Source organism: Nomascus leucogenys, chromosome 8 (genome assembly GCF_006542625.1).
Source record: "Nomascus leucogenys isolate Asia chromosome 8, Asia_NLE_v1, whole genome shotgun sequence".
NCBI lineage: Eukaryota > Metazoa > Chordata > Mammalia > Primates > Hylobatidae > Nomascus > Nomascus leucogenys.
The window spans coordinates 108326331-108348738 of NC_044388.1; the positions used below are offsets into that span (position 1 = coordinate 108326331).

The 22408-nt window shown below is 54.6% G+C and overlaps 1 protein-coding gene across 6 annotated transcripts in view; it reads left to right on the forward strand.

Moving 5' to 3' along the window:
- The window catches only part of NTNG2 (netrin G2), an 81248-nt gene that overhangs the window by 29696 nt on the left and 29144 nt on the right, over positions 1–22408 (forward strand). For all 6 annotated transcript variants that reach the window (XM_030818081.1, XM_030818079.1, XM_030818076.1 and 3 more), the window contains one exon: positions 5311–5954. In XM_030818081.1, coding sequence (XP_030673941.1) covers positions 5311–5954 — 644 coding nt within the window. The remainder of the gene's footprint in view (positions 1–5310; positions 5955–22408) is intronic.

Below are 22408 nucleotides of genomic sequence, written 5' to 3' on the forward strand. Positions count from 1 at the left end.
GAGGGCCCCATAGGTTGGAGCAGCCAGTTTGGAGCCCTTATCTCCAGCCAGAGCCAGCTGTGTCAGTTTTCCCAGTGACAGACAAGCCGGGTGCAACTGGGGGCTCTGAGGGCTACCCTGTCCCCCCTCCAAAGCCCCCACCCCACAGAACCCATCAGGGGCCTGGGCAGGGTAGGGCTAAGTAAGGCAGGAAGACGAAGAGAGACCAGGTAAAAGGTGAAGTGTGGGTGGCTCAGCAGTCGGGGTTGACAGGAATACTACCAATAGGAGATATGTCGATATCACTGTCATTTTATTAATAGCTTATTAATATGATGATAATAATAATAAGTATAATTGAGTGAGTGGTTACTGAGGTCCAGGCCCAATATGCAGGCCTCACTACACTGTCCCCAATAGCACATTAACAACTCTATGATGGATGATGAGAGAACTGGGTTCAAAGATTGATTCAAGTCAGGAGGGCCTCCTGGAGGAGGCACATGCGGGAGGGCTCTGAAAACCAGGCGGACAGAGAGGGGCCAAAGGAGCACAAGCTCTGAGGTGGGAGGGGATGAAGTGGCCTGGGAAATGGCACAGCTTCAGTGCTGGGTTGATAAGCACTTTCTGGGTAGGTGACGCAGTGTGACGCCACTTGGTGCCAGCGTACTGAGAAACCAGGCTGGCGGAGGAGACCCCAGAGACAGCCTCTGGGGAAATCATCAAAAACTTCCAATTTGTCTCTACCCCTCTGAGCCATTCCTCCCGGCCTGTTCCCTCTTTGCTCACCTGGCATGAGGCTTGTCTTAGCCAGCTCCCGCCACCATAACAAAGTTCCACACGAGACCCCGGTGGCTTAAACAATAAAAGTGTCTTTCCTTGCTCTGGAGGCTGAAAGTCCAAGACGAAGTTGTTGGCAGGTTTGGTTTCTGCAGAGGCCTCTCTCCCTGGCTTGGAGCCGGCCGCCGCCTTCTCACTGTGCCTTCGAACAGCCTTTTCTCTGTGCACATGGGCCCCAGCGTCTCATCCGGCAGCCAAACTTCTTCTTCCAAGGCCACCAGTCAGATTGGACTAGGGCCAACCTGAGGGTCCCATTTAACCTCAATCACCTCTTGAAAGAGAATCTATCTCCAAATACAGTCCCATTCTCAGATACTAGGATTAGGGCTTCAACATAGAAATCTGGGGGATACCGTTCAGCCCCTAGGAAGGCCCCAGGGGCAGCAGAAGCAGCACTGGGACTTTGGGAAGGGGGTAATGGCTGGGCTGGGGGAAGGGGGGGATGTGCCTGGGTGCCAGAGCCCAGGTGCAAGTTCTTGGAGCGCCTGCCCACCACTCCTCCTGCCCACCACTCCTCCTGCCCACCACTCCTCCTGCCCACCACTCCTCCTGCCCACCACTCCTCCTGCCCACCACTCCTCCCTGCCCACCACTCCTCCTGCCCACCACTCCTCCTGCCCATCACTCCTCCTGCCCATCACTCCTCCTGCCCACCACTCCTGCCCCACTCCTCCTGCCCACCACTCCTCCTGCCCACCACTCCTCCTGCCCATCACTCCTCCTGCCCACCACTCCTCCTGCCCACCACTCCTCCTGCCCACCACTCCTCCTGCCCATCACTCCTCCTGCCCACCACTCCTCCTGCCCATCACTCCTCCTGCCCATCACTCCTCCTGCCCATCACTCCTCCTGCCCATCACTCCTCCTCCCTAGCGGCAGACAGAGCCCATTCTGCATCCAGGCTCACAGCACCCTTCCCGGCTGCCGGCTCCCTCACGGGTCAAGCCTGCCTTCTCCAGTCCAGCACCTGCTCCCTGGGTAGGGCCATCCCCACAGCCTCTCAGCCCCTCACCATTCCAGGCAACAGCACAGGACAGGGTGTGTCTTGCCCAGAGTCACCTGGCCAGTGAGTGAGGAAGCTGGGAACGCCCCCGCCCCATGCCCCTCTGCTGTCCTGGCTCGGTGGGCTTGCCAGTGGTGTGGGTATCTCTGATGGCAACGACAGACTCCTCCTCAGAGGTGCCGTCCGCTCTCGAGAAGGCTGGGGCCAGTCCTGCCCTGGCCCGGGCCTCAGTCCCCCCATCCGCTTAAGGAGATATTGGACTCTATGGTGAGCTCCTGCCACTCTGAGGTTGCATGGGGGCCTGAGGACAGAGCTATTTGGGTCAAAGAGGGATTTGTGGAACCTGCCTCAATGAACCGAGGGTCAGCCCTGCCCCCGAGGAGCCCCAGGCAGCCGGGGGATCTCTCTTCCACCCTGGAGGATCGAAGCCCACAGGCTAAGGCTGCTGCAGTGGCACCTGGTGGGGGCCACGGGGGTGTGGCTCAGCCCCTCAGAAGGCAGTGGGCCCCATTTCCCCCATGGGGGCCAAACAGCTCATTTGAGAGTGAGAGGTTTTAACTTAGATCCAAGCCATTTTGTCTCTGAGCAAACCAGACGTCTGAAGTATTCATCAAAAAGGGCCACAAGTGGTCCGGAGCACTGGGTGGTTGTTACTGACAGTGTTCCTTTTTTCGTTTCTTTCTTTAATTAATAGACTTTATATTTTAAAGCAGTTTTAGATTTACAGAAAATTGAGCAGATAGTACAGAAAGTACCTAAAACCCCATGCCACCCTCCCCCACCCACCATCTTTCCCTGCCTGTTATCCACATCTTGCATTAGTGGGGGATATTTGGGGTTTTGGGGGATTTCTTTTTTTTTTTTTTGAGGTGAAGTCTCGCTCTGTCGCCCAGGCTGGAGTGCAGTGGTGCAATCTCGGCTCACTGCAAGCTCCACCTCCCGGGTTCACGCCATTCTCCCGCCTCAGCCTCCCGAGTAGCTGGGACTACAGGCACCCGCCACCACGCCCAGCTATTTTTTTTTTTTTTTTGTATTTTTAGTAGAGATGGGGTTTCACCATGTTAGCCAGGATGGTCTCAATCTCCCGACCTTGTGATCCACCTGCCTCAGCCTCCCAAAGTGCTGGGATTACAGGCGTGAGCCACTGGGCCTGGCCTTTGTTTTGGGGGATTTCTTTAGAGACAGGGTCTCTCTCTGTCATCCAGGCTACAGTGCAGTGGTGCTGCAAAGCTCACTGCAGCCTCAAACTCCTGGGCTCAAGCAATCCTCCAGCCCCAGCCTCCCAAGTAGCTAGGACCACAGGTGTGCATCACTATGCCCAGCTAATTTTTAAATTTTTTTTGTAGATACAGGGTCTTGCTGTGTTGCCCAGGATGATCTTGAACTCCTGGCCTCAAGTGATCCTCCCACTTCTGCCCCCTGAGTAGCTGGAACTAGAGGCGCATGCCACCACACCACACCCACTTTATTTTTTATTGTTTGTAGAGACAGGGTCTCTCTGTGTTGCCTGGGCTGGTCTCAAACTCCTGAGCTTAAGTGACCTCCTGCCTCAGCCTCCCGGAGTGTTGGGATTCCAGGCGTGAGCCACCATATTAGTCATGTCTGATGAACCATTGTTGATACATTATTATTAACTAAAGTCCATAATTTACATGAAAGTTCACTTACTGTGTTGTACAGGTCTATGGGTTTTTTTGTTTGTTTTGTTTTGTTTTTGTTTTTGTTTGATACGGAGTTTCACTCTTGTTGCCCAGGCTGGAGTGCAATGGCATGATGTCGGCTCACTGCAACCTCCGCCTCCCAGGTTCAAGTGATTCTCTTGCCTCAGCCTCCCCAGTAACTGGGATTACAGGCATGTGCCACCACACCCAGGTTATTTTTTTGTATTTTTAGTAGAGACAGGGTTTCTCCATGTTGGTCAGGCTGGTCTCGAACTCCTGACCTCAGGTGATCTGCCTGCCTTGGCCTCCCAAAGTGTTGGATTATAGGTGTGAGCCACTGCACCCGGCCCCGGTCTACGGGTTTTGACTCATGCATAATAGCATGCACCCACCACTATAGTATATGGCATAGCCTCACTGTCCTAAAAATGCCCTGTGCTCGGCCTAGTTATCTCTCTGACCCTGGGAACCACTACATTAGTGACATTTTCAGCTCCCTCTGGCCTGTTTCCATCAATGACACTTCTCACACCAAATGTGTGCGTTTTCCACACCAGCACCCTATTCTCTAGCTCTCTGGACACCACTGGGTGTCCGATGATTCCGTTCAATTCTGACACTGCCCAGAGCTGGTGTCAGAACCCTCAGGTGAAGGGCTCAGTCGCACCACACTGCCCCCACCTCTGATGCAATTGCAAGTTCCTGCCTCCTGTAATTCTGCCCGACTGGCTGTAAATTGGGGGTTCCCACGACCTCTCCCTCAGATTTGATAGTTTGCTAGAACGGCTCACGGAACTCAGAAAGGCATTTTCCCTACCTTTACCCATTTATCAAATTCAGGAACAGCCAGATAGAAGAGACTCACAGAGTAAGGGATCAGGGAATGGGGAGGGACCCAGAGCTTCCCAGCCCTCTTTGAGCATCTCAATGTGTTCACCAATCCTAAGGGTACAGGTAAAAAGCTCAGGGACCGGGCGCAGTGGCTCACGTCTGTAATCCCAGCACTTTGGGAGGGCAAGCCGGGTGGATCAACTAAGGTCAGAGTTCGAGACCAGCCTGGCCAACATGGTGAAACCCTGTCTCTACTAAAAATACAAAAATTAGCCAGGCGTGGTGGTGCATGCCTGTAATCCCAGCTACTTGGGAGGTTGAGGCAGGAGAATTGCTGGAACCTGGGAGGTGGAGGTTGCAGTGAGCCAAGATCGCCCCACTGCACTCCATCCTGGGAAACATAGCAAGACTCCATCTCAATAAAAAAATAAAATTAAAATTAAAAAAATAAAAGGCTCAGGAAGGTGACTCAGCTAAGGAGATGTTTAGAGAGTCGAGAATGTGAATGGGAATTTTTGAGGCAGACAGAGAGTGGAAGGGCACATGAAGGAGAGAGAATGCCGTCTGCAAAGGCTCAGAGGTACAACCAGGCAGGGGCAGGAGGACAGCTGTCCTGGGGAGGCCCAGGCACAGTGTCGCCAGGTGTGGGAGGGCAGGTTGGGGTCGGTATATTACAGAGTCAGGACAGTGTATTCCAGGCAATAGGGAGCCATGGAGGGCTTCAGAGCAGGGGAATAACACCTAGCCTTCTTGGTTGTCTGTATTTAGAGCAGGAACAAGTATGCATTTTCTTGGGAAGCTGTGGGATTGCACACCTCTGCACGCATTGAGGAAATGGGCACAAATCCCCCAGCTGTGTCTGGGCACCGGAGCACAGGCCCTGTAGCCACAGAGCAGGTGTTTCGGCTCGCAGGCAGGGGCCAGGCCAGGCAGAGGCTTCCCAGGCCACCACGAGCATCCAGCACCCACCCTTCCCTTCTCCTCTCCCCGCTGCAGGAGAATCCCTACCTATGCAGCAACGAGTGCGACGCCTCCAACCCGGACCTGGCCCACCCGCCCAGGCTCATGTTCGACAACGAGGAGGAGGGCCTGGCCACCTACTGGCAGAGCATCACCTGGAGCCGCTACCCCAGCCCGCTGGAAGCCAACATCACCCTTTCGTGGAACAAGACCGTGGAGCTGACCGACGACGTGGTGATGACCTTCGAGTACGGCCGGCCCACGGTCATGGTCCTGGAGAAGTCCCTGGACAACGGGCGCACGTGGCAGCCCTACCAGTTCTACGCCGAGGACTGCATGGAGGCCTTCGGCATGTCCGCCCGCCGGGCGCGTGACATGTCGTCCTCCAGCGCGCACCGCGTGCTCTGCACCGAGGAGTACTCGCGCTGGGCGGGCTCCAAGAAGGAGAAGCACGTGCGCTTCGAGGTGCGGGACCGCTTCGCCATCTTTGCCGGCCCCGACCTGCGCAACATGGACAACCTCTACACGCGGCTGGAGAGCGCCAAGGGCCTCAAGGAGTTCTTCACCCTCACCGATCTGCGCATGCGGCTGCTGCGCCCGGCACTGGGCGGCACCTATGTGCAGCGGGAGAACCTCTACAAGTACTTCTACGCCATCTCCAACATCGAGGTCATTGGCAGGTAAGGCCAGGGGAAGCCCTGGATGTCACCTGCAACCTGGGATGCTATCTGTTACCTGGGATGTTATTGGATACCTGGGATGTTACCTGGTATGTGGAACATGACCGGGTTCTTGGGATGTTACCTGGTTCCCTGGGCGTTACCTGGTATGTGATACATCGTTACCTGGTTCCCTGGGGGTTACCTGGTATGTGATACATCGTTACCTGGTTCCCCGGGGGTTACCTGGTATGTGACACATCCCCTGGTTCTTGGGATGTTACCTGGTACCTGGGACATGACCTGGTTCTTGGGATGTTACCTGGTACCTGGGACATTATCTAGTTCTTGAGATGTTACTTGGTTTCCAGGAGGTTACCTAGCACCTGGGACATTACCTGGTTCCCAGGACATTACCTGATATTATTACATCATAGGGACTGCCTAGGATGGCTGGGGCTGCACAGACCCAATGCCTGAGCTTTTCCACGGAAGAAGGTGCACGTGTTGGAGGAAGGAAGTGCATGTGTTGGAGGTGTGGAGGGCAGGAGTGGAGCCTGTCTGGGCAGAGCTGGGCTAAGTCCTGGTACTGACTGTGAGAAGTGCTCTGAGGCTGTCCACTGACTCAGTGAATGGGCTCTCACGTTCAGGGGTTTCTGAGACCACCCTCAGTCTCCATGATTCACTAGAAAATCTCACAGAACTCAGCAAAGCTGCTGTATTCACAATTATGGTTTATTACAATGAAGGATAGAGATTAAAATCAGCAACAGGAAAAGGTGCACAGGGCTGGGTCCAGGAGATACCAGGTGCGAGCTTCTCGTTGTCCTCTCCCAGTGGGGTTGTGCAGGCAGCACTTGATTCTCCCAGCAGTGACATGGGACAACACTTGTGAACTATTGCCAGGCAGGGATGCTTACTGAAGCCTCAGTGTCCAGAGTTTTTACTGGGAGTTGATGCTATAGGCATTGCTGATGATCTGGCTGGCCTTTGGCTCCGGTCCCTCCAGAGCTCGAGCTGATACTACATGGCCCAAGGCCCCCCCAATAAATCTCATCATTAGCATAGGCTCTCTGATGTGGCCCAAGACTGGCAGGCAAACATGGACATTCTTCCTAGACAGGACACTCCAACGGCTTGTGGATTCGAGGTCACCTCGCAGAAACCAGGCCGGAGTCAGATCTTTCTTTGGAATGTGCAGGGTGTGGACAACCCAGGCCTGCTGAGGCAGCTCTTTCTTGCCCAGCTCTGGAGAGGAATGTGTTTTGAGGAAACTTTGAGGAAGGCAAAAGACTGTCATAGGAGATGAAAGCAGCCTTTACCTCCCAAAAACTGTTTAGACTGTGGATGATTAAATGGTTCTGTGCTGTCCTGGGTGATTTGTTCTTTTGGCAGATAATATGCCAGTCTGTGGGGGCAATGCCATCTTCCCTGGGCCATCTGTAGAATGGGGATGGTAACAAGCATACTTCTCTTGCTGGACTGTAGTGAGGGTTAAATGAGTTAAAGTTGATGAAGCACTCAGAACAGTGCCTGGCACATAATATGCACTAAAAAAAGTGTTTAATAAAAAAATTGGACAAAATAATGAAGTGAGAGGGCTGGGGCGGGCTGAGGGAGGAGAGAGTTGAGACCCAAGCATACTGGGGCAGTCCGGGCCAGGAGCCTGGCTTAGGCAGGTGCAGGCAGGGGCTGCACCTGGGGAGCCCAGCTGGGATGATCACTGTGGGCATCCTCCACTGCAGGCTCTCAGTGCCCACCCAAATCTGTAATTCCTGACAAGTGGAAAAAGTGATTTGCCATATGGCATGTAGAGCATAATCCTGTTTTTGTAAAATCTATAATATGCCTTGCGTATCATTTCTGCGTCTTGAACAGACACTGGCTGTGTGAACAGGACCGGGAGAAACATCATGGGTTGGGGAGAAAGGCTGGAAGCCCGTTTGCCAGCAATGTGCTGTGGTGATGCCTGCGCCATGAGGCTCGGCAGGCCGCTGTGGTGCTGCTGTTTCTAGCTTGTATTTGCATTTTGTTTCACTTTGACGGTGTGTGTGGATTCCAGGTGGGCAAAGGCAGGTCGTTCATGAAGCTGGAGTCAGCTTCGAGTCTGGCAGATGGGAGTGAAGCAGGTGCAGACAGGGGCCTGTGGTTCTGACACCCGTGATCTCTAACCCATCTCCAATTGGGACAGGATATTCAAAATCAGGAATGTTCTGGAAACCACTGCATATATAGGCACTGTTGTGGAACTGGTGTCCAGACTTTCAGCCTCCGGGCATCTCTGTGACCTCTGCCCTCAGGATGCAATTGTCTGGTTGTTACTAGACACCCGCCAATCCCCGCAGTCCCACTGGGCTTAGCAGCTCGGGGCTGGGAACCAGCTCCCCAGGCCCTGCAGGCTCCTGGCTTGTCTTCTGACCTTGGACTGCTCAGGGAAACCCTCATCTTCAGGCAACTGTTCAAGGACCCTGCCTTACCTTTCATAAGGCAGCTCATGTGGGGCCCTCATGTCTGGGCCAGCTGTAGGGTCCACACTGGAACTGTGATGGTCAGGGCCTGGTAGTGCCCCTTCAACCCCAGCAGGGTGACCTGCGGTTCAAACCCTGCCCCTCTGCATCCTGCCTCGATTTCCCATCTGTGACAAGAGGCCTGAGGTTGCCTGGATCCCATGTCTCCCTGGAGGTGGTTCCCCTTGGCCCCCAGCCTCTGCGGGCGGTGGCGAGAGTGTGCAATCAATTCAGAGGCGGAGTAAACACTCTTCAGGCGGCAGCTTGGCTTCTTGTTGAATTGGGTCGGGTTAGACGGTTCAGCGAAGGACTAAGGTTACCTCCCCTTTTCCCTCTTCAGTTCCCCTGGGAAAGTCCAGCCGTGCTGAGAAGCCAGAGATGCAGGACCGGTGGCAAAGGGGGATGTGGGACCCGAAGTTCCTGAGTGGGCACCAGGGACCCCTGGGGGTTCCCAGGCTCTGGGATTTTACACTGAACCTGTTCTGGGGATTCTGTCAGAATTTCATGACCGCCATGTTGCCCAGTGGCTCCGCTGTGGCCCACTAACAAGAACAGCAAACATTTATTGAGCATTTGCTATGGGCTCATTTGCTGTTGAGCGCAGTTATTAACGGCTTCGTGTGTATTTTCTTGTTTAATCAATAGCCGTTTAATTCCCCGATGGTTATTGAATGGCTCAGATCCCACAAGCCAAGGACATGGCACTGAGCATGCCAGACCTGATCCCCGCCCCCTGGAGCTCTCCCTGTTGGGGCAGCGCTCGCTTAGCCTCATGTTTTCAGATGAAGAAGCTGAGGACTGTGAGGTCAGGGAATAGAAGGAGATTGCACAGCGCCACTACATGGCAGACAGCTAACATCCAGAGACACAAGCATGTCCGGACTCAAGACAGACTCAGCCACCAAGCTGTCCCTAGCCCTGGCCCGGTGGCTGCCTCATTTCTGGTCCCAGCTCTGACTTGAGCCCACCTGGAACTCAGGTAGCCTGTATGATGGGGCGACCCCAGGGGACTCCCCTTTGAATTGAAGGTTCTTTGATGGGTGGTGGCTCCCTGCTCTGCCACTCAAGTCAGCAATTTCCACCTCCAAGGGGGGCCTCAGTGGCAGGCAACGATGTAGGCAGGAGGGGGAGGACAGAGGCACCTGGCTGCGGAGGAGGAGCTAGAGCAGCTGCAGCCAGCCCAGGGCCCTGGGAAGGAGGGACTGGTACAAATGGTGAGGGGGACAAGAGGTGGGGACAGACTGAGCTGCAGCCCCACGGCGGGCAGGTGGGGTGCCGGTGGCTCTGAGAGAAGCACAGGCACCCGCAAGTCCCAGCCACGCCCCCTCCCTGCCTCCCGCGGAGCCTGCTCCACGTGCCCATTCCTGGAAGGCAGGCAGGGGGTGGGAGCTATTTTCTCCTTCCACACATGGGGAAACTCAGGTGCGGAGCCTGGAGAGTGGCTGGCTTCAGACTGTGCAGCAAATCTGGGGCAGAATCTGGATTTGGGGAGGAATGAGATCATCCCTTTATGGTGCTTGGAGCGGGAGGGGCCTCCACCCCCACCCTCCACACAACCATTAAGAGAAGCGGGGCCCAAAGCTGACCCAGCATCTCACAGGAGAGCCATTTAAGACAGGGTTCCCCAGCCCCACCACTGACAGCTTTGGGACCGGGAGGCTTGGGGTGAGATCCAGAAGGCTGTGTCTTTGCAAAGCTCCTCAAGCGAGCTGGAGAGGTGGAAGCTGCTGCATCCGTGGAGATGGATGACCGTAACCTGTTGGAACCTCAGTTTTCTCATCTGCAAAATGGAGAAATAGTAATGACTTCAACTGCCTGTTGTGAGGAGTCAATGAAATGCTATATTCAAAGAGCTTATCCCAGTGTCTCATTCCTCTGGTTAGATGGTGGGAGAGGGAAGTGGGGGAGGCTTGGGGTCAGGGCTGCCTAGATACGAGGCCATTCCTGCACCCACCCCAGGTACTAGAAGGAGTGTGGAAGTATGCCTCTGGGTTCATAGGGGTTGCAATCCCAAATGTCTGTAGAGCCTGGGAACACAACTTACGTGGAAGCCAGGCATGGTGGTGTGTGCCTGTAGCCCTAGCTACTTGGGAGGCTGAGGCAGAAGGATTACTTGAGCCTGGGAGGTTGAGGCTGCAGTGAGCTAGGATGGTGCCACAGCACTCCAGCCTGGGTGACAGAGAGAGATCCTGTCTCTAAAAAAATAATAAATTCAAATGAATAATAAAAATAATGAGAAGAAGATAATGTATATGGGTACCTATGGTACCAGCAGAAGCGATAGGGAAGGGTGTGGCCTGGGGAGAAATGGAGACAGCAGGCTCCTCACCAGACAGTGGACCAAACATTCCAGATCTTCTGCGGTTACAAAGGAAGGTGCACAGAAGTATCTATGTAAAGTCTCTTGCTTTCAAAAACATCAGCACCTACTTCAAAAAGTTGTTTAAACTCTGTGCAAGGAAAACAAAATACCCCTGCAGCCCAGGGCAGCTCACGAGCTGCCAGGGAGCACCCCTGCTCTGAAATGCTGTGTCCTCTTGCAGCTGTGGTAGCAGCGGCATTCGACGGGCCCAAGGCAGGGCCAACACACTGGAGCCAGGGCAGGGGCAAGACAGCAAAACAGCCCAGCCAGCCCTGCCCACTCCAGACCTGGGAGTCAGAGGGAAGCAGGCATCATCCCACACAAGTTCCTCTGCCCAGAAAACCCAGGAAGCTCCAGGGAGGCAGCCCAGCGGGTCCTTTGCCAGCAGGAACAGGAAAGGAAGAAAGAGTTCCCCATTCCTGGAGGTATTCAAGCCCAGTGGGTGGTGTTTGTGGGAGATGATGAAGGGAGGTCCTTTGCACCAAATTAAGTTCTTGTGTGCCCATTCTGTTCAACAGGAATAATTGTGGATTAAGGGAACAGGAAAGGCAGGTACCATTTATTGGGAACCTATGGGTTACGTGCCAGGCATTGCATCCTCGCCTCCTTTCTGCCCAGGAGGAGGCTGAAGTCCTTGAGCGAGAGGAAACCCCTGGGTTCCAAGAGGCTGAGCTGGGCCTGGATGGGCAGATCTGAGCTCCAGACTGGCCAGGCCCGGCTCCTGCAGACCCAGCTTCCCCAGACCCTGCGGGGGTCTAGCTGCTCTATGCCCCTGGGCCTCCCCCAACCTGGTTTTTCCCCCCTTGACACCCTCCCCTCTTTCTTGCCTTCTTGTTTTCTTCCATAAATGTCCTGTCCCTATTGATTGCCCCGTAACTGGAGATGGACGGACACTGGACTAGGATAGAAACAGCAGAGGGAAGAAAACCATGGAGGGTGGGCAGGTAGGCGCAGGGAGGGGAGTGCAGAGACAGGCGATTTCAGCCACCCTATTCCTGTACCCACCCTCCCTGCATCTCTTTCTCAGCTGCTCTATAGGAAAAACAGGGGCAAGAAGGGAATTCTGTGATGTTATTCTGCCTGCACTGACTCCTTGAAGCTCTGGGAAGGCAGAGACTCCTCCCTCAGCAATATTAACTGTCATTCACTGAGAATTCCCATAGCCCAGGTAGCATCCTGAGTCCTTTATGTGCGTTTCCTCATTAAGTCCTATCCTGTGAGGATCATTGTCCTCATGACACAGATGAGGAAACTGAGGCCAGGAGGTTGAGATATAGATGGAAGGGCTGGGTGTGGTGGCTCGTGCCTGTAATCCTAGCACTTTGGGAGGCTGAGGCAAGAGGATCACTTGAGTCCAGGAGTTCAAGACCAGCCTGAGCAATATAGTGAGACCCCCCATCTCAATGAAAACAAAATAGATGGAGGTACCCATGAGGATGGCTATTATTGGAAAAGCAAAAAATAACAAGTGTTGGCAAGGATGTGGAAAAATCGGAACCTTCATGCATTGCTGGTGGGAACAAAAACAGTGCAGCCACAGTGGAGAACAGTATGATGGCTCCTGAACAAGTTAAATATAGATTTAGCAATTCTGCTCCTAGGTATAGACCCAACAGAATTGAAAGAAGGGACTTGAACAGATACTTGTACATCCATGTTTATAGCAGCTTTATTCAGAGCAGTCAAAACGTAGAAACAACACAACTGTTCATCAACAAATGAAGACACAAAATGTGGCCCATCCATACAATGGAATATGATTCATCCTTAAAAAGGAGGGAGAACCTGACACACGCTGCAACACGAATGAACCCTGAGGGCATGATACTAAGTGAAATAAGCCAGACACAAAAGGACAAGTACCATATGATTCTGCTTACCTGACGTCCCCAGAGTCATCAAATTCATAGAGACAGAAAGTAGAATGGTGGCTGCCAGGGGCTGGGGGAAGGTGGAATGGGAGTTAGTATTTAATGGAGATAGCTTCAGTTTGGGATGATTTAAAGTTCTGGAAAGGGATGGTAACAGTGCTTGCACAGCACTGTGGATGTGCTAATGTCACCAGACCGTACACTTAACAATGGTAAGGTGGCTGGGTGCGGTGGCTCATGCCTGTAATCTCAGCACTTTGGGAGGCCGAGGCGGGTGGATCACTTGAGGTCAGGAGCTCGACGCAGCCTGGCCAACATGGCGAAACCCTGTCTCTACTAAAAATACAAAAATTAGCCAGGTGTGGTAGCAGGCACCTGTAATCCCAGCTACTCGGGAGGCTGAGGCAGGAGAATCACTTGAACCAGGGAAGTGGAGGTTGCAGTGAGCTGAGATCGCACCACTGCACTCCAGCCTGGGCAACAGAGAGAGACTCCATCTCAAAAGAAAAAATAATGGTAAGGTGAGAAATATATATGTATATTTTAGCACACTAAAATAAAGGAAATAGATGGGTGAGTGGTCTCCATGTCAGACTGTCCAAGTGCAAATTCTGGATTAGGTGTGACCCTGGGCAAGTTGTCTAACCTGTCTTTACCTCCTTCTCACCTCCACAAAATGGAGACAATCACCCTGGGGTTTAAGTAAGACCATCCAGGGAGAGGAGCCGTGACTAGTCAGGGTTACGGAGAAAGAACAGCAGATCACAGAGGGCCTGGGGGTTCTTCTACTGGGGCCTATGGGCTCTTAGGAGGGTAAAGGGTGGGCCTCAATGATCCATGGACTCCCTGAAATATATGCTAAGTGTCATGTGTGTGCAGTCAGTTGGTGACAGCCCCTAGTTTTTGTTCTATTCTCAAAGGGGGTCCATGATCCCAAAATATTTGGGGAATCCCTGGAAAGGCAACTTTGTGTTCTGCTTTTCATTTTTTAAACCCAACTCTTGGCCGGGTGTGGTGGCTCACGCCTGTAATCCCAACACTTTGGGATGCCGAGGCGGGTGGATTCACCTGAGGTCAGGAGTTCAAGACCAGCCTGACCAACACGGTGAAACCCCGTTTCTACTAAAAATACAAAATTATCCAGGCGTGGTGGCGCGCGCCTGTGATCCTAGCTACTCGGGAGGCTGAGGCAGGAGAATCACTTGAACCCAGAAGGCGGAGGTTGCAGTGAGCCGAGATCGTGCTATTGCACTCCAGCCTGGGCGACAGAGCGAGACTCCATCTCAATAAATAAATAAACAAATATATAAAAATTTAAAAAATAAACCCAACTCTCTGGGGACACCTAGCTCTTTGGGGATAGACATTTTGTTAGGTACAGTTCACACACCTTCAACTGCACCTCGCAGGCCCCCTGAGCTACTGCTTCCCACCAAAAAGCAGTCATGCATGATTCAAGACCATGTCAGCCTCCACCAAGAAGTGCCGGTGTTGGGAAGGGGCCAGACTGTGCTAAAGAGTTGGGGGGGTCCTCTGCCAAGGCAGGTAGTTGGCCCCTGGGCCTGGGGTCTCCTCTGGTCTTTGGCTCTGTTCCACTGCTGGGTGGGGCGGAGAGGGCAGGAGGGGCATCTCGGCCTTGGCCAGGGTCACAGGAGGTGCGGGGAGCCCTGCAGGTGCTTGGGAGAGAGTCACGCACAGCAACGCCTTCCCAGCGGCCCTGGGCAGAATCGGGGTTGGTTCCCTCTTCTCTTACCTGAGAAGGCATTTCCTCTGCGAGCTTTCTTGCCATCATATTAATTCACTCAACAGATGTTTTTTCTCAGACCTTGCAGGGATGAATTAACACATATTTCTAATGGGCACTGCTTTGGTTTCTTGGAGCCTCCATAACAAAGTACCACAAACCAAGTGGAGGTCAGGAGTCTGAAATCAGGGTGCAGCTGGGCTCGCTGTGGAACCTGCATGGGGAACCTGTCCCACACCCTCCGCCCTCCACTCGCTCCTGGCGGGGCCGGCAGCCTCTGGCATTCCTGGGCTTGCAGCTCCGTCACTCCAGTCTCTGCCTTGTCTTGCAGCTGTCCACTCCCTGAGCGTCGTCTTACACGCTGTCTCCCCATGTCTCTTCCTACCGGGACACCAATCACATCGGATAAGGGCCCGCCCTCCTCCAACATGACCTCAGTTTAACTTACATCCTCATCACATCCACAAAACCCCATTTCCATGTAAGGTCACATTCATAGGCACCGGGGGTCAGGATGTCAACATATCTTTTCAGGAGACACGATTTGGCCCACAGCAGGCACCTATGACATGCTGGACACAGCAGGGTGCCAGGGTCCAAGAGCATGGAGGGGCTGACACTCCTGCAGTGGGAGGGCAGGAATCAACAAACCCAGTACCCCCAAGTGCCCACAGGCGCACGGTGAGAAAGAAACCAGGGCAAGGCCAGGCATGGTGGCTCACACCTGTAACGCCAGCACTTTGGGAGGCTGAGGCTGGCGGATTGCTTGAGCGCAGGAGTTCAAGACCAGCCTGGGCCACATGGTGAAACCCCATCACTACAAAAAATACAACAATTAGCCAGGCACGGTGGTGTGTGCCTGTGGTCCCAGCTACTTGGGAGGCTGAGGTGGGAGGATTGCTTGAGGCCAGGAGGTCAAGCCTGCAGTGAGTTATGACTGTGCTACTGCACTCCAGCCTGGGCAACAGAGCGAGACCCTATCTCAAAACCCAGGGCAATATGGGAGTGGAGCTGGGAACCAACCTGAGACCTGGACCCAGGGGTCAGGGAAGGCCCTCCAGGGAGGGGGCTTTGAAGGAGAAACCTGAAGGGGGAACGGGGGCACAGTGTTTGTGGCAGGGGGACAGCAGGCGGGACAGGCGCGGTGCCTTCTAAGGACTCAGTGTGATGCGGCTGTGGTGGGTGAGTAAGATTCCAAAGAAGAGCAGGCAGGGCCAGATCACGCCAGCCCTGCAGCCGCGGGAGGAAGTTGGTTTTGGTTGAAGTTTGGTGGGAGGGCTACAGGCAGGGGAGAGGTGTGATCTGATTTCCGGTGTTTGGAAATCTGAGTTGGGGGTGGTGGTGCTGGAGGCCCGCAGGAGACCGGGCGGGTCTTACCAAAACTGACAGCAGCCTGGCCCGGTTCTGGCGGGGACAGGGGCTGTGACGTGGGCCACCTGGAGGTGGCCTTTGGTGGCAGTGTTGCTGAGTGGCTAGTGGGAGCAGGCGGTGGGAGGCATCATGGAGGACTCCCAGGCGTCTGGCTTTGAGACACTGGGTGGATGGAAATTTTGCCTTGTCAAATGGGGACAGAGGTGACGGCATTTTCTGGAGGGGAATTTTTTTTTTAATTTCTTAATTTTTTATTTTTATATTTTCATACAGCAAAATGGACCTTTTGGGGGTACAGTTCTAGGAATTTTAGCACTTGGATAGAGTCATGCAACCGCCACCACAGCCTGGGTCCACAACAGCCCATCTCTCCAAAAACCCCCTGTGCTACCCTTTGGAGCCAACCCCTGCCCCGTCCCCAGACGCCTGGAAGCCCCCAGTCTGCTCCCTGAAAATCTGCTGTAAGTGGAATCATGCGGCAGGTGGCTTTTTCAAGGGGTCTCCTTCGTCCTCGCCGTGCCTCTGAGGCTTATGGCGTGCCCGCCTGTGTGGCTCAGGCTCCTCACTCCTGAGTAGGACTGTGCCGTGTGCACGGCACACCGCGGTCTGTTTACCCATTCTCCGTGGAGGGACGTTTCGGTGGCTCCCAGTCTGGGGCGATTATGAGTAGAGCTGCCATAAACATTCGTGGAAAGGTTTTTGGGTGAACATAAGTTTTCGCTTCTCTTGGGTAAACACCCAGGTGTGGACGGCTGGGTCGTCTGGTGAGCGTGTTTAACTCCAGGAGAAACTGCCAGGCCGTCTTCCAGCACGGCTGTGCACTGGAGGAAGCCTGACTTCTATTTTGGACCTGTTGGTTGTGAGCGTTTTGGAGGCATCCGGAGCATTTGGGCCTCTGAGTGTGAAGCGCAGGCGAGACTGGGCGCGGGGAGTCCTGAGCTCCGCGTTGACGATGACGCCCGCCGTGGGGGCGTGCGAGACTTCCGAGAGAAGAGCCGGGGAGCCGGGCGGGCTGCAGCCCTGAGATCAGAGCGAGGGGGAATCTGGCAGGGCGGTGCCCCAAGGCCACGCGGGAGCGGTGCTTCCAGGGCAGCGGCCACCTGTGTCCGTGCTGCCGAGGGTCCAAGTGGAGGAGGCCAGCTTGGGCCCATGGACCTGGGAAGATGGAGGTCACAGCAGATGCACCCAAAGCAGAGCCCGGGAGTCCGGGATGAAGGCCGTTGTGGGGTGGTTTCAGGGGTGAATGCCAACACTTTTAAACGAGTGAAATAGGGGTGAAAAAGAGGGGGTGTAGGCAAGCTTTTGAAAACGTTTTGCTCGGAAGGGGAGCAGGGAGATGGGGTGTGAGCTGCTGGGGGGATAGGGAGGGGAGAGGGCTCTTCCTGAAAGGCGGGAGGCGCCTCAGCGTTGGCGTTGGGATGGGAAGAATCCACCAGGACTGAAGATAGCTGTGGGGAGGGCGGGAGGGACGCTGGGGACAGGAGCCGAGGAAGTGATCGGGGTGGGCGGAGAGCTGACAGGACAGAGGGCCCACCAACATGCGTAAGGAGGAAAGGCTGACTGATTTCATATTTAGGTCAGAAACTCTGCTTCTAACACCTTCTAGAGACTCCGTGTCCATCCTGACAACCCAGGGTGGCCCACCCTGGTGGCTCACAGAAGTTTCTTTGTCCTGAGTAAAGAGTGGCACATCACGGTGCCAGTGAGCAGCCTGCCTGAGATTCCAGCTCTTTCCATTTGCTCTTTTCTGGCAAGTCTCTTCCATTGCTCCAGGCCTCAGTTTCCCCACCTGTAAAATGGGATATCGCTCTTATAAAGATTGTCTGAGACTTGCCGGCTCAAGTCCCAACACTCAGGAGGTGCCTGAGGAAGGGGGGCCGTTGATCCCTTGAAGGAGTCAGTATTTTGTCACCTGAACACACAGACCATGTTCCTCCGTCACTCGCCTGGGGGCCGAGTGGAATTCCTTGGCTTCATCTCCAGCTCTGTCCTATGTCCCTTCATCAGTCAACAGTCATGCAGGAATGAGAAGCTCAGTTCACAGTAGGTGTAGCCAAAGGGACTTCGGAGGAGAGTGCTGCCACCAACAGCGGACGGGGGACTGAGCCCCACCCAGTTCTGCCTGGGCCACTCCCTCTGGGTCTGTGGCCATGACAACTGGCAGGCTCCCGTCCCCCCAACCCCAGCTCTGTGGCTTGCTGGGCCTCACCAGCCGCGACTGGGCAGGACAGACGGGGCTGGAGAGGGGAAGTTGGGTGGGGAGAGGACAGGCCACATCCGGGCTCATCCTCAGGCCTTGTTCTGCCCCAGGGCTGGGCTGCCTCCCTCCACATCTCAGCAGAGGGAGCATGGGGTGGGTCATTGTAGAGGATCCCTGGCCCTTCATCCCATGTGAAGCCTGTTTTAGACTCACAGATGCTCCCTTAGATGTACCCGCCAAGTCACACACACATGCAGCCATTCACTCATCTGTAACGTGCCCCTGACTCACACATAAACACACACCTGCCCCACCCACACACGTGAATCTGCTTCCAGAAGCACCCGGTCATAGACACATCGCACTCCACACGGCTGCCTTGCACCCCTGCTCACAGACGCGGACCCACAGGTGAGCGGAGGCCTCCGCAGGAGCCCGGGGTTCACCAGAGGCCTTGGCTTGACTGCCCTGGGCTCGGGGCTTCTCTGTGCTTCTCCCCCATGTGGAGGCACCCACTTCATGCTTGGGTTCCTGGAGGCCTGTTCCCACTCTGTGGGGCAAAGCCCCCTCTGGGCTTCTAACCATCCCTCCATCCCACTCTCAGCCTGAACTAGGTCCCAAGGTGGACCCCCTATCAGCAGCCCTGCCCCCTAGAAGAGAGGTGCAGGCTGGCGTCAGGATTTGGTTTCAGGACACGACTGGCCTCCCTCCCTCCCTTCAGTCTTGCCCTTTCTGTAGTTTTTTGTCCCTAAACACAAACCCAGTCACTTCTCTGCACAATATCTCTAGTGGTCTTCTACTGACCGTAGACTCGAGTCCGTGCTCTGTGACCGTAGACTCGAGTCCGTGCTCTGTGACCACAGACTTTCCCTCTCACCTCCTTCTGCAGCCTGGGCTCGAGACACCCAAGATCAGCCACCCCAAAGGTTGGGTCTCTCGGGCTGGCCTAGGGGCTAGTCCTTCTGCCTGGAACATGACCTGGCCCTCCCCAGCCTTCTTGTCTGGCAAACTCCTCACCCCTCAGGACTTGGCTCAGAGAGCACCTCTCTGGAGCTCCTGAAGGCTGGAGACCTGTGCAACCGGCCCCTCGGTCCCCTTCTCCAGCCTTGGCGGCTTGCAGCAATCCCACAGCCTTGCCATAGCTACCACAGCTATGCACGTACACGTCTGACACCCGCCCCCATAGGCACTGAGCTCCAAGGGAGCAGGGATGGGGTCTGGCTTGTTCTCACCTTAGCACCAGCACCCAGAACCAGGTAGGCGTGCTGTAAATGTGTGGAATTCATTCATTCATTCATTCATTCATTCAGTCAGTCAGTCAGTCATTTATTCATTCATGAACAAATGAACTTACATGAACAAAGAAGTCTTACTATCTGGAACTCTGTCCAGAGAAGAAAGAGACTGGAATATAGGCGCTAGGAGGCAGAGAGGCAGGACCAGCTGGGCTTGCTAGCACCCACCCTTGTGGGTGGTTGTCGCCTCCCACCCTGTCGCCTCCCACCCTTCCACCATCACACCCTGCTCCTTCTCCTGTTTTCCTTGTGTGAGAAATGGGCCTCTCTGGGCTACCACCTGGGCCTGGTCCTTCCCTCAGGGGTGTTGGGCCTTCCTACGGGGGAAGAAGCAACCTCACTGAAGTCAGCTAGGCTGCTCAGGCTGGGGTGCCTCCGCAGGCCCTGACCATACCCACCGTGTCACCCCTAAGCCGCACACCCAAGCCTCCCAGCACCCGCCTGTCAGCCTCTGTGTTGTATGCAAGGAAGCTGCCTCTGGCTTGTAACGGGTAATAGGATTTATCAATAGACTGAGGAGGTGAGGTATGTTAAAGCACTTAATAGAAAAGGGCTTCGCACAGAAGCCCAAATTTGATTTAGCCAATGAACTCAATTGCCAGCCTGATTGTGTTCCAGGAGGCGCAGCAGCCAGCATTTGTCCACGCTACCCTGGAAAAGCCAGGCTGCGCCAGGCGACCAACCCAGACCACCCAGACCTCCCCTCTGTCCCCACGGCTCTGTCATTGGCTCCCCGCTTTCTCAGGGTCTCAGGTTTGAATGGCAGTCCTTTGACCCAAACAGTCCCAAGTTCTCCAGCATCCAACAGCCTCCTTCCCTCTAGTGCCCAAGGCTTCCCCATCCCATGAATTAGCTACAAGTCCAGTTTGCTACCATGTTCCTTTCACCATGATCCTCAAATCCATATGTCCTCTGGTCACTTGTCACCTATTAATCAAGCTGGCCTCTGCAGGCTTCCCTCCTGACCATTTGTTTCTTCTCCGGCTGCTGCCCATCTCCCCACACTGCTTGCCCGAGCCAAGGACACATCTCTCCCGACCCCCCAGAGAAGACCAAGATCCCCAGGCCACAGTGTTTCATGACATCTTGACTCAGGCCTGGGCATAGCAGATGGGAATTACCATGTAGAAAAGAAGGACTTGAGGCCAGGTACGGTGGCTCATGCCTGTAACCTCAACACTTTGGGAGGGCAGATCACCTGAGGGCGGGAGCTCGAGACCAGCCTGGCCAACATGGTGAAACCCTCGTCTCTACTAAAAATACAAAAATAAAAAAAAAATAAAATAAAAATTAGCCAAGCATAGTGGTGCATGCCTATAATCCTGGAAACTCAAGAGGCTGAGGCAGGAGAATCACTTGAACTTGGGAGGCGGAGGTTGCAGTGAGCTGAGATCGTGCCACTGCACTCCAGCCTCCAGCCTGGTCGATGACAGAGTGAGACTCCGTCTCAAAAAAAAAAAAAAAGAAGGACCTGAGAGGATTTCCATTAGCCATCACCAACCTTGAGGCCGCCCATCCGCTGGCCACAGCCACCCACTGGCTGGGGAGGAGAAACCCCTTGGCCATGTAAGCCCCCAGCCCCCTCCCAGGACGGCATCCTCCCTCACTGCGGTCCAGCCCCCAACCCCAGCTCTGTGAGTCCTCAGGAAGGGAGCGCCCTTGTTGCTTCAGCCTCCTCCTTCATCCTGCAGAACACGCCAGCCTCCCGTGCGAGCATCTCCAGGCCAGTGTAAGACCTGGGATTTGCATTAGGTTATTTTGCCCATAACCCAGAGGCTCATGAAAAATGTTTTTCCCAAAACAAAAGAACACTCTTCACCCAAAGATAAATGCGCTACCTGGCAAGAGAAATTGGAAAACGTTGCTGGCTGCTTTAAAATAGTAGTCTAACTTTAGCCTCCAAGGTACCAGAGCTCTGTGAGGCCGGTCTCAGTATACATGACATGTAATAACGTGGGGATGGGTGGTAACATACCAGGAAAGAAGGACCAGGCTATGTGATTAATGGCCAGGAACCCCCGTGGTCCTGCAAGGAGGTGCTTTGAGAGAAGTTGGGGACTAGCTCTCCCAGCCCAGCACCTGCCCACCCCAGTTCAGAGCCATTGCTGTGAACAGTCTGAAATCCCCGTGGGGCTTTGCCCGTGCAGGGAGCCAGCCCTGGGGACTCCTCCTCCCTGCCCAGCCCCGGCACCATCCCCGGCTCGCTCACCCAAACTCACCGCTTCCTCTGTCGTTCTCCCCAAGGAGTGGATGACATCACTCTTTCCGGCAGCCAGGAGTTGACCTACATTCCACCCGCCCTCCTGTCTGGGAGACTCTCCAAACCCCCCGCTCCTCTCTCCCTAGGAGGAGGGAAGGGCCCCGCTCACGATTTTTGTGGAGTGACGGTGCCAGGCCCAGGTCCAGATGGTGCCCCCGCAGCAGCTCCCAGGCACTGCCTGCCCCTCCCTGCAGGGCAGGGCACGCTCCTGCCTGGCACGGGCCGGGGCCCCTGTCATCCTTCGCGTGGCTGTCGGGCCCCCAGCTGGGCCTGCCACGTTTCCCAGAGAACTGGTGTTATCTGGGCTGGGCTTTCCCCTGGAGGTGAGGCCCGGTGCTGCCTACTAACAGTGTGATCTCCGGGGGCTTACTAGGGACACATCAATTCAAGAAAAAGGGAAACTTAGCTGAGAAGGTGGCTGTGGCTCTGTCCTTGCTGGCAGCAGGGCCAGCTTCCAGCAAGCGAGTGAGTGCACCCCGTGTCAGGCCGTGAGAGAAGTCAGGGTCTGAGCAGAGGGGCCAGACAGCCACACGGGTGAGCAGGGTAGCAGGTGGACCTGCCAGATGAAATACGGGATACCCAGTTAAACCTGAATTTCAGATAAACAAGGGAATCATTGTTTTTTAGGGTAAGTATGTCCCAAATATTTCATGGAATATACTTGTACCAACAAAATCATTAGTTATTTATCTAAAATTCAAAAAAAGTTTTGTTTTGTTTTTTTTTTAGAGACAGGGTCTTGCTCTGTCACCCAGGCTGAAGGGCAGTGCAGTGGCACAATCACGGCTCACTGCAGCCTCAACCTCCTGGACTCAAGCGATCCTCCTGCCTCAGCCTCCTAAGTAGCTAAGACGACAGGTGCTCA